The sequence below is a fragment of the Equus asinus genome, chromosome 21, assembly GCF_041296235.1.
Source record: "Equus asinus isolate D_3611 breed Donkey chromosome 21, EquAss-T2T_v2, whole genome shotgun sequence".
In the NCBI taxonomy this organism is placed as follows: domain Eukaryota; kingdom Metazoa; phylum Chordata; class Mammalia; order Perissodactyla; family Equidae; genus Equus; species Equus asinus.
This window is the reverse complement of record NC_091810.1, coordinates 49,867,469-49,881,092: the sequence shown is the minus strand read 5'-3', so window position 1 is coordinate 49,881,092 and position 13,624 is coordinate 49,867,469. Positions and strand designations below refer to the sequence as shown.

The 13,624-nt window shown below is 38.2% G+C and overlaps 1 protein-coding gene across 1 annotated transcript in view; it reads right to left on the bottom strand.

Moving 5' to 3' along the window:
* PRKAR2A (protein kinase cAMP-dependent type II regulatory subunit alpha) overlaps positions 1-13,624 on the bottom strand; it is a 120,532-nt gene that overhangs the window by 26,108 nt on the left and 80,800 nt on the right. Inside the window, exon 6 of the mRNA XM_070492906.1 lies at positions 3,987-4,140. Coding sequence (XP_070349007.1) covers positions 3,987-4,140 — 154 coding nt within the window. The remainder of the gene's footprint in view (positions 1-3,986; positions 4,141-13,624) is intronic.

The following is a 13,624-nucleotide window of genomic DNA, read 5'->3' as shown; positions in this document are numbered from 1 at the left end:
ACTGTTGTTGTGTGGAGTGTTCTATAAATTTCAATTAGATCCTTTTGGTTGATGGTGTTAAGTTCTATATCCTTCCTGATTTTCTATCTAGTTGTTCTATCAATAGTTGAGAGAGGGGCACTGAAGTCTGCAACTATAATTGTGGATTCATGTATTTCTTCTTTCAGATCTAATGGTTTTTGCTTTACATATTTTGAAGCTCCGTTGTTTGGTGTATACACATGTAGAGTTGCTATGCCTTCTTGGTAGATTAACCCTTTCATTATTATGTAACGTTCCTCTCTGTTTTTGGTAATTTTCTTTGAAGTCTATTTTGTCTGATATTAATATACTCCTGTTTTCTTCTGGTTAATGTTTGCCTGGTATATCTATTTCTATCCTTTTACTTTCAACCTACCTATATCATTATTTGAGTGAATTTCTTATAGATAGCATATAGTTGGGTCATTTAAAAAAATCCATTCTACTAGTCTCTGTCATTTAATTGGTATATCTAGATCATCTATATTTATAGTAATTATTCATTTATTAGGGCTTAAGTCTACCATTTTATGGTATGCTTTCTGTTGTTCCCTCTGTTTTTTTGTTCCTCTTTTTCACTTCTCCTGCCTTGCTATGGGTTACTGGAACAGTGTTTAGAATTCCATTTTGATTTATAAAGTTTTTGAGTCCATCTCTTGTACAGATTATCTCAGTGGTTGTTCCAGGTATTATACTATACGTATGTAACTTATCACAGTCTACTGGTGTCAACATTTTAGTAGCTTGAGTAAAGTACAGAAGCTTTAGTTCCATTTAGACATTTACCCCCTCTCCCCTTAGAGTGTAATTGTCTTAAAGATTTTATTTTTTTTTTCCTTTTTCTCCCCAAAGCCCCCCGGTACATAGTTGTATTTTCTTCGTTGTGGGTCCTTCTAGTTGTGGCATGTGGGACGCTGCCTCAGCGTGGTTTGATGAGTGGTGCCGTGTCTGCGCGCAGGATTCGAACCAACGAAACACTGGGCCGCCTGCAGTGGAGCGTGCAAACTTAACCACTCGGCCATAGGGCCAGCCCCTGTAATTGTCTTAAATATTTCCTCTACATCCATTGAAAACCACATCAGACGATGTTACAATTTTGCTTCAACCACCTAACATAATTTAGAAAACTCAAGAGGATAATCTTCTATATCTCCCCATGTTTATTCTTTCTTTTGTTCTTCCTTCATTCTTGATGTTCCAAATTCCCTTTTACCACTTCCTTTCTGTTTGAAGAACTTCCATGAGCCATTCTTTTAAGGTAGGCCTGCTGGTGATAAAGTCTCTTAGTTTTCTTTTGTCTGAGAATATCTTCATTACTGAGGGATATTCTCACTAGGTGTAGAATTCCAAGTTGACAGTTCTTTTCTTTCAGCACTGGAAAAATGCCGTGCTGCTTCCTTCTGACCTCTGTGGATGGGAAATCCAGTGTCTTTCAAATTGTTGTTCCCCTATAGGTAATGCATTGCTTCTCTCTAGCCATTTCCAAATTTTTTTCTCTCTTTAGTTTTCTTAAGTTTGAATATGATGTGTCTTGGCATGGATTTCTTTGGGTTTATTCAATATGTGAGTTCACTCAGCTTCCTAAATCTGTAGGTTTATCCTGCACCAAATTTGGGAAGTTTTCAACTACTATTTCTTTGAATAATTTTTTAGCTCTAAACTCTCCTCTCTTTCTGGGACTCTGATGATACAAGTACCAGGTCTTTTGTTATCATCCTATAAGCTCTGTTCATTACATTTCAGTCTATTTTCTTTCTGTTGTTCAGATTGGGTTATTTCTATCATTCTATCTTAAAATTCACTAATTTGTTCCTCTCTCATATTCATTCTGCTATTGAGCCCATCCAGTGAGTTTTTGTTTTGGTTACTGTGTTTTCTAGTTGTAAAATTTCCATTTAGATCTTCTTTCTGTCTTCTATTTTTCTCTACTGAGACCTTGTATTTTTTCCCTTGTGTTTCAAGTGTGTTCATAATTGCTTGTTGATGCATTTTTATGATGGTTACTTTAAAATCCTTGTCAGCTAATTCCACTATCTGTGTCATCTTGCTGTTGGCATCTGCTGATTATCCTTTCTCATTCAGGTTGAGAATTTCCTTGTTCTTGCTATAACAAGTGATTTTCTATCGTATCCAGGACATTTTGTGTATTATATTATGAAACTCTTCATCTGATTTAATCCTGTCTTTTTGCAGGCAGTCACCCTGTTTAGGTATAGTGTGCATGGACACGTGGGAGTGCATGTTCAGCTCCCCTCTGGACCCCATTGACACCACCTTGGCCGGAAAAGTGGAGTGCCAACTAGTAATATCACACATCACCTCATTTTGCCTCTTTGCTGCCAGCAACATGGAAGACCAGCTTCCTACTAGTCCCAGTGACATTGTAGGGAGGTAGAAGTAGTTTTTCCTTTGGTATTTGGCTGGAGTAGAATGGTATTATCAAAAAAGGTTTTTCTGTTGTGGTAGACTGTCCTTTTCCTGTTCCTTTGGCTAAAGGGAGCAGGCTTTTCTTGGGGTTGATTTTTGTATGCACCTGTTGGTGAATCTGGGTTGTAGGCTCTTCCAGCAACCCATCTGGGATATATGGGAAGCAAAAAGGAAACCAAGGTAACCCACTGGCATGTCCTTCCTAAGTCCCAAGATCCCTAGCCAGTCAGCCTTCTCCTTTCCATCTTTCAGGATCTTCTTATATTTGTTTGTTGTAATATATCCAGAGTTTTTTAGTTTTAAGAGGGAAGACTAGTCAGGAGTGGGGCTATTCCATCTTGGCCTGGACCAGTAGTTGGCATCAATGCATTTTAAAACTGAGTTTATCTTCCTCCATTATTTATTGATCTATTCCTAGTTTTTCAATCACTGGGTCCACAAGTGTGTGATCTATTCTTAAGCCATTGTATATCTCATCTCTCAGAAACATTTTATTTTTTTGAGGAAGATTAACCCTGAGCTAAGATCTGCTACCAATCTTCCTCTTTTTGCTGAGGAAGACTGGCCCTGAGCTAACATCCGTGCCCATCTTCCTCTATTTTATATGTGGGACGCCTGCCACAGACTGGCTTGACAAGTGGTGTGCAGGTCCACACCCAGGATCCAAACCAGCGAACACCCAGCTGCAGAAGCAGAACATGCAAACTTAACCACTGTGCCACCAGGTCGGCCCCTCAGAAGCATTCTTAATTCTACATCAGTATGTCATAGTAAAGTGCTCTATTATGTCTTTAAAGTGTTATTTCATTTGATGAAATATGTTGATAATTCTATGGTATACATTTAATTCTGCTTGTAAGGTAAATGGAAACAAATTACTATAGATGTCAACATTGTAAAAGTGAAAGTTGGAATTTGAACAAGAGTGTGACTATTTTGTTTAAGAAGGAAGAGAGTTATATATTTTGAAGGCTTTATGCTGAATAAAGCAAGATGGGTTATGTATAATAGAGGATAGGGATCACAGCAGTGCTACACCTAAGACATTCTAGGAAAGTTTACTTTCTTAGAATACGGGCATCAACTTTTCTAGTCATCTAAATCTACTGAATATTGGCATAGACCAATGACCAAATGGATAGCTGAACACAGAGAAAAGTTGGTCCTGGGACAGCTAGAGATGGAAAACACTGTAGGCAGAGGTTTAATTTGACACTTATTTTTCTAGGCTATCTCTTGCATAGAAAGTAATACCCTTTCTCTGTAGTTGTCTGTTAAAAACATAAACAGAAAATGTAATAAGAGCTGACATGACTGCAAAGTCATAAGGTCCAGTCCTTTCCCTGTAATTTGAAGGAAATGGTTTGTTGACAAAGCAATTTAAAGAAATGGAAAAACACATTGGTACAAGACGTTTCACAATGTCTTTCAGATAACTGGCTATAAAATACAGTGTGAACCAATAGCCCAAGGACAGAGACCCAGAAGTAAACGAATTAATACCATGCCATGAAAGGGGAACCATTTCTCTAACTCACCAGTCCCCAAAGGGAGCCTTCTGAAGTGGCGACAATGGTAGCAGCTCTTGGGGTGTTGTACATCAGAGCCAGTTCTCCAAAACTGCCATGGTTGTCATATTGACCAACAGAGCGGGTTTGATTATCTTTTGTTACTAAAATATCATAGGTTCCCCTGTAGGTATAACAAGAAACAATTTATTACTTCAAATAATAAATTTAAGAACTGGCAGGTGGTACATGAATAGAAGGTACATGTGATATAAAATGTTGTTATAGGGGAGTTCCAAGAGATTTTTGCTAGTATACAGAAATACAATAGATTTTTTCTTCTTTTTTTAATTAAGATTATTACAGTTAACAACCTTGTGAAACTGCAGTTGTACATTATTATTAGTCATGTTGTAGGCACACCACTTCACCCTTAGTGCCCTCTCCCACCCCACCTTTTCCCTGGTAACCACCGATCACTTCTCTTTGTCTATATGTTAACTACCACCTATGAGTGGAGTCATACAGAGTTCGTCTTTCTCTGTCTGGCTTAGACATACAATAGATTTTTACATTTTGACTTTGTATTCTGTGACCTTGCTAAACTCATTTATTAGTTCTAGTAGATTTTTTGTAGTACTCCTGGGAATTTCTAGAAGAACATCCGCAAACAAAGATCATTTTACTTCTTCCTTTCCAATCTATATGTTCGCCTGCCCTGCCTCACTCACTCTTTTTCTTTGCCTTATTGCATTGGCTAGGACCTACAGTATAGTATTGAATAGAAGTGGTGCGAGCAGACATCCGTGTGTTGTTCTTGATCTTAAGAGGAAACCGTCCAATCTTTCACCGTTAAGTATGATATTAGTTGTAGGTTTATTATAAATGCCTTTAATCAGGTTGGAGAAAAGTTCCTTCTACTCCTAGTTTGCTGAGAGTTTTTAAACACAAAAGGTGTTAAATTTTGTCAAATGCTTTTCCTGCAGGTATTGAAATGATTGTATGGGTTTTCTTTTGTAGTCTGTTGAAAATTCGGATGTAGAACTGATTAAAATAAAGAAATCAAAAGATACAATCTTCTTTTTTTTTTTTTTTAAGATTTTATTTTTCCTTTTTCTCCCCAAAGCCCCCCGGTACATAGTTGTGTATTTTTAGCTGTGGGTCCTTCTAGTTGTGGCATGTGGGATGCCGCCTCAGCATGGCCTCATGAGTGGTGCCATGTCAGCGCCCAGGCTTTGAACCGGCGAAACCCTGGGCCGCTGAAGTGGAGGGCGTGAACTTAACCACTCGGCCATGGGGCCGGCCCCAAAAGATACAATCTTCTATGTAATGACTTCTAGTAATGACTGCTAAAGAATATTCAAGACTGACAAGCATTTGGAGAAATAGGAGCTCTTGATAAATCACTGAGGCAAACAAACTGTTTCAAAGTTTCTGCAAGATAATTAACAACATAGCAAATTACTTAGAGAGCCTTTGATACAGCAATTCCTTTTCTAGGCATTCTAATGGAGATAATAAAGAATATTAAAGAAGATTTAACTGCAGGGATGCTCACCAAGTAATATTTATAACAGCATAAATTACTATTTAATTTGCTAACAATAAGGGATGGGTCAAATATATGTCTATATTCATACAATGCAGTCAATATAAATGATGACATACAGTAATATTGCATCCCATAGCAAACTGCTAAAACAGATTTAAAAATCAGGTCACACAACAATGTATGACCCACCATAAAAAGTATATATATGTAAGTGTAATAAAGAGCCAACTCTATTTTTTTCCTTATTTAAAAGACGAGTTTAATAAATCCAAACATTCTTTTGTCTAGGTGTTATGGACCTGTACAAAGTTAACTTTGAAGAATGGTACTTTTATTTTTTTTTACCACCAATAATTTATTTTTTGTCCAGCACCAAACATATGTGCCCCTTTACCCCTTTTGCCCACTCCCCAACCCTCTTCCACTCTGGTAACCACAAATATGTTCTCTTTATCCATGTGTTTGTTTATCTTCCACGTAAGAGTGAAATCATACAGTGTTTGTCTTTCTCTGTCTAGCTTATTTCACTTAACATAATACCCTCAAGGTCTATACATGTTGTTGCAAATGGGATGTTTTGGGTTTTTTTTTATGGCTGAGTAGTATTCCATGGCACTTGAGCTGCTTCCATGTCTTGCCTTTATGAATAATGCTGCAATGAACATGGGGGTGCACAGATATCTTTGTATTGTTGATTTCATGTTCTTTGGATAAATACCCAGTAGTGGGATAGCTGGATCATATGGTATTTCTATTTTTAACTTCTTGAGAAATCTCCATACTGTTTTCCATAGTGGATGCACCACTTTGCATTCCCACCACCAGAGTATGAAGGTTCCCTTTTCTCCACGTCCTCTCCAACACTTCCTATTTCACGTCTTGTTAATTATAGCCATTCTGAGGGGTGTGAGGTGATATCTCATTGTAGTTTTGATTTGCATTTCCCTAATAATTAGTGATGGTTAGCATCTTTTCATGTGCCTGGTGGCCACCTCTGTATCTTCTTTGTAAAAATGTCTGTTCACATCCTCTGCTCCTTTTTTCATTAGGTTGTTTGTCTTTTTGTTGTTGGGTTATGAGAGTTCCTTATATATTTTGGAAATTAACCCCTTGTTGGATATATGATTTGTAAATATTTTCTCCCAGTTGGTGAGTTGTCTTTTCATTTTGTTCATGATTTCCTTTGACTTGCAGAAGCTTTTTAGTCTGATGTAGTCCCATTTGTTTATTTTTTTCTTTTGTTTCTCTTGCTTGAGTAGACATGCTTTTCAAAAAGACGCTGCTAAGACTAATGTCAGAGTGTACTGCCTATGTCATCTTCTCGGAGTTTTATGGTTTCAGGTCTTACATTCAAATCTTTAATCCACTTTGAGTTAATTTTTGTGTGTGGTGTAAGATAATGGTCTACTTTCATTCTTTTACATGTGGCTGTCCAGTTTCACAAAACCATTTGTTGAAGAGACTTTCCTTTCTCCATTCTATGTTCTCAGCTCCTTTGTCAAAGATTAGTTGTCTGTAGATGTGTGGTTTTATTTCTGGGCGTTCAATTCTGCTCCATTATCTGTGTGTCTGTTTTTGTGCCAATACCATGCTGTTTTGATTATGATAGCTTTGTAGTAAATTTTGAAGTCAGAGATTGTGATGCCTCCGGCATTGTTCTTTTTTCTCAGGATCCCTTTGGCTACTCGGGTTCTTTTGTTGTTCCATGTAAATTTTAGGATTCTTTGTTCTATTTCTGTGAAGAATGTCATTGGGATTCTGATTGGGATTGTACTGAATCTGTAGATTGCTTTAGCTAATATGGACATTTTAACTATGTTTATTCTTTCAATCCTTGAGCATGGAATATCTTTCCATTTTGTTATGTCTTCTTCAATTTCTTTCAATAATGTCGTAATTTCAGTGTATATGTCTTTCACCTCCTTGATTAAATTTATTCCTACACATTTTATTCTTTTTGTTGCAGTTGTAAATGAGATTATATTCTTGACTTCTCTTTCTGCTAGTTAGTGTATAAAAATGTAACTGATTTTTGTAAGATGATTTTGTACTCTGTAACTTTTCTGTAGTTGTTAATTATTTCTAATAGCTTTCTGGTGGATTCTTTAGGGATTTATACATATAAAATGACATCATTCACAAACAGCAAGAGTTTTACTTCTTCCTTTCCAGTTTGCATACCTTTTATTTCTTTTTATTGCCTAATTGCTCTAGCCAAAACTTCTAATACTAGGTTGAATAGGAGATGTAAGAGTGGGCACCCTTATCTTGTTCCTAATCTCAGACGGATAGCTTTCAATTTTTCATGACTAAGTTTGATGTTGGTTGTGGGTTTGTCACATATAGCCTTTATTATGTTGAGGTACTTTCCTTCTATACCCATTTTATTCAGGGTTTTTATCATAAATGGATGTTGGATCTTATCAAATGCTTTCTCTGCATCTATTGAGATGATCATGGGATTTTTATTAATCATTTTGTTAACATGGTATATATCACATTGATTGTTTAGCGGATGTTGAATCATCCCTGCATCCCTGGTATAAATCCCACTTGATCATGGTGTATGAGCCTTTTAATATTTTGCTGTATTCAATTTGACAATATTTTGTTGAGGATTTTTGCACCTATGTTTATCAGTGATATTAGCCTATAATTTTCCTTCTTTGTGCCATCCTTCTCTGGTTTTGGTATCAGGGTAATGTTGGCCTTATAGAATGAGTTAGGATGTGTCCCGTCTTCTTCAATTTTTTGGAATAGTTTGAGAAGGATAGGTATTAAATCTTCTTTGACTGTTTGGTAGAATTCTCCAAAGAAGCCACCTGGTCCTGGACTTTTGTTTTTTGGGAGGTTTTTGATTACTGTTTCGATCTCTTTACTTGTGATTGGTCTATTCAGATTCTCCATTTCTTCTTGATTCAGTTTTGGGAGGTTGTATGAGTCTAAGAATTTACCCATTTCTTCCAGGTTGTCCAATTTGTTGACATATAGTTTTTCATAGTATTCTTCTATAATCCTTTGTATCTGTGTGGTATTCATTGTAATTTCTCCTCTTTCATTTCTAATTTTATTTATTTGAGCCTTCTCTCTTTTTTTCTCAGTGAGTCTGGTTAAGGATCTGTCAATTTTATTTATCTTCTGAAAGAGCCAGCTCTTAGTTTCACTGGTCTTTTCTTTTCTCTTTTTTTTTTTTTAGTCTCTATTTCATTTATTTCTGCTCTAATTTTTATTATATCCCTCCTGCTGACTTTGGGCTTTGTCTGTTCTTCTTCTAGTTCTGTTAGATGTAGTTTAAGATTACTTATTTGAGATTTTTCTTCTTTGTTGAGGTGGACCTGTTATGATATCAATTTCCCTCTTAATGCCACTTTTGCTGCATCCCATAAGAGTTGGTATGGTGTGTTTTCATCTTCATTTGTCTCCAGGTATCTTTTTATTTCTCCTTTAACTTCATCATTGATTCAGTGGTTGTTCAGTAGCATGTTGTTTAGTCTCCACATATTTGTGGCATTCCTAGCCTTCTTCTTATAGTTAATTTCTAGTTTCTTTATAATCTTTTTTTTAATTTAACTTTTAAATTTTTGCTTTTTCTCCCCAAAGCCCCCCAGTACATAATTGTGTATCCTAGTTGTGGGTCCTTCTAGTTGTGGCATGTGGGATGCCACCTCAGCATGGCCTGATGAGCGGTGCAAAGTCTGCACCCAGGATCCAAACTGGCAAAACCCTGGGCTGCAAAAGTGGAGCACGTGAACTTAACCACTCGGCAACGGGGCCAGCCTCCTCTCATTTCTGGTTTCATCGCATTGTGGTCAGAAAAGATGCTTGATATGATTTCAATCTTCTTAAATTTATTGAGGCTTGCCTTGTTTCACAACATATGGTCTATCTTTGAGAATATTCCATGTGCACTTGAGAAGAATGTGTATTCTGCTGTTTTGGGATGAGATGTTCTATATATTGTCTATTAAGTCCATCTGGTTTAGTGTTTCATTTAAGGCCACTGTTTTCTTGTTGACTTTCTGTCTAGAGGATCTATCCATTGATGTACATGGGGTGTTGTGGCCCCATACTATTATTTTGTTGCTGTCAATTTCTCCCTTTAGGTCTGTTACTAGTTGCTTTATATACTTTGGTACTCCTGTGTTAGGTGCATATATACTCACAAGTGTTATGTCCTCTTGGTGCAATGTGCCTTTTATCCTTATATACTGCCCCTCTTTGTCTCTCACTGCCTTTTTTATCCTGAAGTCTGCTTTGCCTGATATAAGTATGGCAACACCTGCTTTCTTTTGCTTGCCATTGCTTGAAGTATCGTCTTCCATCCTTTTACTCTAAGTCTTCAGAGCTGAGATGTGTTTCCTGGAGACAGCATATTGTTGGGTCTTGTTTTTTAATCCATCCAGACACACTGTGTCTTTTGATTGGAGAATTCAATCCATTTACATTTAGAGTGATTACTGATATATGAGGGCTTAATACTATCATTTTATTTCTTTTTTTCTGCTTGTTCTATATTTCCATTGTTTCTTTTCCCTTGTATTTCTGATTGCCATTTCAGCTCAGTGGTTTTCTGTGATGGTTTTCTGTTTTCTCTTCATTTGTAATTTGTCACTCTGCTCTGATTTTTTGTTTAGTGATACCATGACATTTGTATTAAAGACCTCATAGATGAGATAGTCCATTTCTGATAGCCTCTTACCTTCATTAGCCTAAGCAAGTTCCATCCCTTTCCTATTCCCCTTCTGAGTTATTGTTGTCACAAATTGCTCTTTTCTGTGTTGTGAGTCTGTGACTAAATTGAAGTGTTTATAGTTATTTTTGATGCTTTCCTTCCCTTTGTGTTTTATACTATAATTCAGGGTTTACTGACCTATTCTGGTATAGAGTTGCAATTTTCTGATTCTACCTGTCTATTTATCTCCTTGGTCAAGGTTTTGTAAACCTTTGCCTTTTTGTTACAGGTAGGAGGGGTTCCTTCATAATTTCTTGTAAGGCACATCTAGTGGCAATGAATTCCCTCAGCTTTTGCTTATCTGCTTTTATTTCTTCATTGTATCTGAAGGATAGTTTCATTGGATAGAGTATTCTTGGCTGAAAAATTTGTTTTTCAGTATTTTGAATACATCATTCCATTCTCTCCTAGCCTGTAAGGTTTCTGCTGAGGAATATGCTGAAAGCCTGATAGGGGTTCCTTTGTAGGTTATTTTCTTCTGCCTTGCTTCCCTTAATACTTTTTCTTTGTCATTTACTTCTGCCAGTTTAATAGTACATGCCTTAGAGAAGGTTTTTTTTGCATTGAGGTAATTAGGAGTTCTATTGCCTTCATGTACTTCTAAGTGCAGTTTCTTCCCCAGGTTTGGGAAGTTCTCAGCTGTTATTTCTTTGAAAAAGCTCTCTGCTCTTTCTCTTTCACTTCTTCCCCTGGAATACCTATAATCTTTATGTTGCTTTTCCTAATTGAGTCAGATATTTCTCAAAGAATTTCTTCATTTTTTTTAAAACCTAAGTTCTCCTTCTCCACCTGAAGCATTTCCATATTTCTATCCTCTAAATCGCTAATTCTGTCCTGCATAACGTGAGCTCTATGTTTTATGGATTCTAGATTATTTTTTATCTCATTAGTTGCATTCTTCATATGCAGAATTTCTGTGCAGTTTTTTTTTTTTTTTTAAGATTTTATTTTTCCTTTTTCTCCCCAAAGCCCCGGTACATACTTGCATATTTTTAGTTGTGGGTCCTTCCAGTTGTGGCATGTGGGATGACACCTCAGCAAGGCTTGATGAGCAGTGCCATGTCCGTGCCCAGGATCCGAACCAGTGAAACCCTGGGCCACCGAAGCAGAGTGCGTGAACTTAACTACTTGGCCATGGGGCTGGCCCCTCTGTTCGTTTTTCTTTTTTAGAGTTTCTATCTCTTTGGTGAAGTACTCCTTCTGCTCATTAATTTTATTCCTGAGGCCACTGAACTGTTTTTCTGAGTTTTCTTGTAACTTGTTGAGTTTCTTTACAACAACTATTTTGAATTTTCTGTCATTTAGATTGTAAAGTTCTGTGAGTTCAGGATTAGTTTCTGGAGACTTGTCATTTTCCTTGTGCTCTGAAGTGTTAAGAGAGTTCTTCACAGTGTTTGATGAAGTGATCCTGTGCCAGCACATGTGTGGTATTATCAGGCCACAGATTCCATTTGCCATTGCAGTGGGCAGGCAGAAGCTGTGTTTTCTGATATTCTCCCGTCTGCTGGAAGTTGTGCGGATGAGGCTACTCTGCAATCTTCCGGGCTAGCCACAGCCACTCTGCAGGTCATGCTCACATGGGCAGGGTCTCTGTGCTGGGCAGGTGGGTCAGGCGCCATAGGTGGGGCCTCTATGTTTGGCAGAGGACCAGCTGAACTCCTGCACACTAGGCGGGAGGAGTGCCTATGTGCAGGCCAAGATGCCACTTGGTGGGTCCCATGGGCTGCTGTGCTCTGTAGGCAGGGCACCTTCTGAGGAGGTGGGGTGCCTACTTCCCTGTTCTGTGCTAGGGTGGAGGAGTGTCCACACAGTGGCTGAGCCATCACCACTCAGTGTAGAGATTCCCACAGGAGGGGCCACCCTGGCATACTGGGCGTTTCTGCAGGCTGGGCTGCAACTTTGAAAATGTTCCTGGAGGCCAGGCTGTCCCTGCCTCCTCTTACAGTCACATGTGGCTGCTGTGTGAGGATCTGCAAAGTGGCTCGCTGCTGCCAAGGAGGGGGAGGGAGTGGGGTGCACTTACTTAGTTCCACTGCCTCCTGGGGATCCAGTCCACACACCTTCAGATGTACAGCTGTGTGGCTCTCTCAGACGTCCTGCTGTGCTGTGCAGGGAGTCCTCTGCTGGTTTATGAATGTCCTTTTAGTTGTAACTTAAAGGGGAGAGACTGAGGAACAACTTGCTCCACCATGATGCTGACATCACTCTCCTTAGCTCCATTTTTGATATTTCATTGTTAACAGTTTCCAAGCCCTACAACTCCAGTCCTCCTTCCTCTTCTGTCTCACATCGGGGAAAGCTGATGTGAAAGTGTGAGTGCTCTTTCTTTTGGTGCTGATGGGAAATTCAAACAACACAAGTGCCAGCCCACACACAAGAATACCCCAGCTCCATCTTCCAACTACCATGAAACGCTAAGTTGGTCACCCCTGTTTGCTGTCTCAAGTCACTTTTGGACTCCCTTGAGAGCCTGCCCTGCTCTCCCTAAAAAGCCTCATCTGTGAGTAATAAACCTTTTCATACTCTCTTAGTGTGTGTGTGGTATCATGAGTCCTGACATCTGAACCAAATTTGGGGTGATGGATCTGACCTCAACAGTAAAGCATAGAAAAAAATGGAAGGATACACTCTGGTAATAAAATTATGGCTAAATTATTTTCTAAATTTTCTACAAAAAGCCTCCACTTGTCTGATAAAAATCACTAAGTATCATAGGTTACACAAGAAGCACAGAATAAAAATAATCACTCAAGTATCAATTACATGGCACTAACCCTGCTCTCAAGTTATATCACCACCTCCAAAAGCCACATTTTCCCCTTGCTCTGCCATGTGCCCCCCACCAAGACAGGAATCCTAATAGACACCTACAGCCTGTAAAATAAGCATCTACCTGTGCATATTTATAGCTTAAAGGTTGAAATGCCTGTCTACAAAGGGAATGATTTGTTCATTCAAGGGAGCTCACTGCTCAATGAGGAAGCTGACTTGTACTAGGCCTGGTGGAGAAGGCAAAATTAATGAGGCCATAAATGGGGAACATGGAATTCAGAGTCAATTCACATACATGTTTTTAGTCTCTCCCCTAGGAGACAGTAGCTACTTAATTTTGGGAACTACACAAACCATTTCCAGCAGCTGCAAAGAGGTTTTCCTAACCTCTCCCACTCAGGTCCTCTTCCAAATAATGGGACATATTTTTTATCATTGTTGTTATCACCATACTATGTAACAATTATCTATTTAAGGGTCTATCTCTCCAACTAGATAATGAGATTTCTGAAGTCAGGAATCATATCTTTTTACTTGAATGACAGTCTTTCTAACTTGTTAATAATCACTTTCCCTGCACATAAAAGATAATCCCTCTCATTTACATGTATA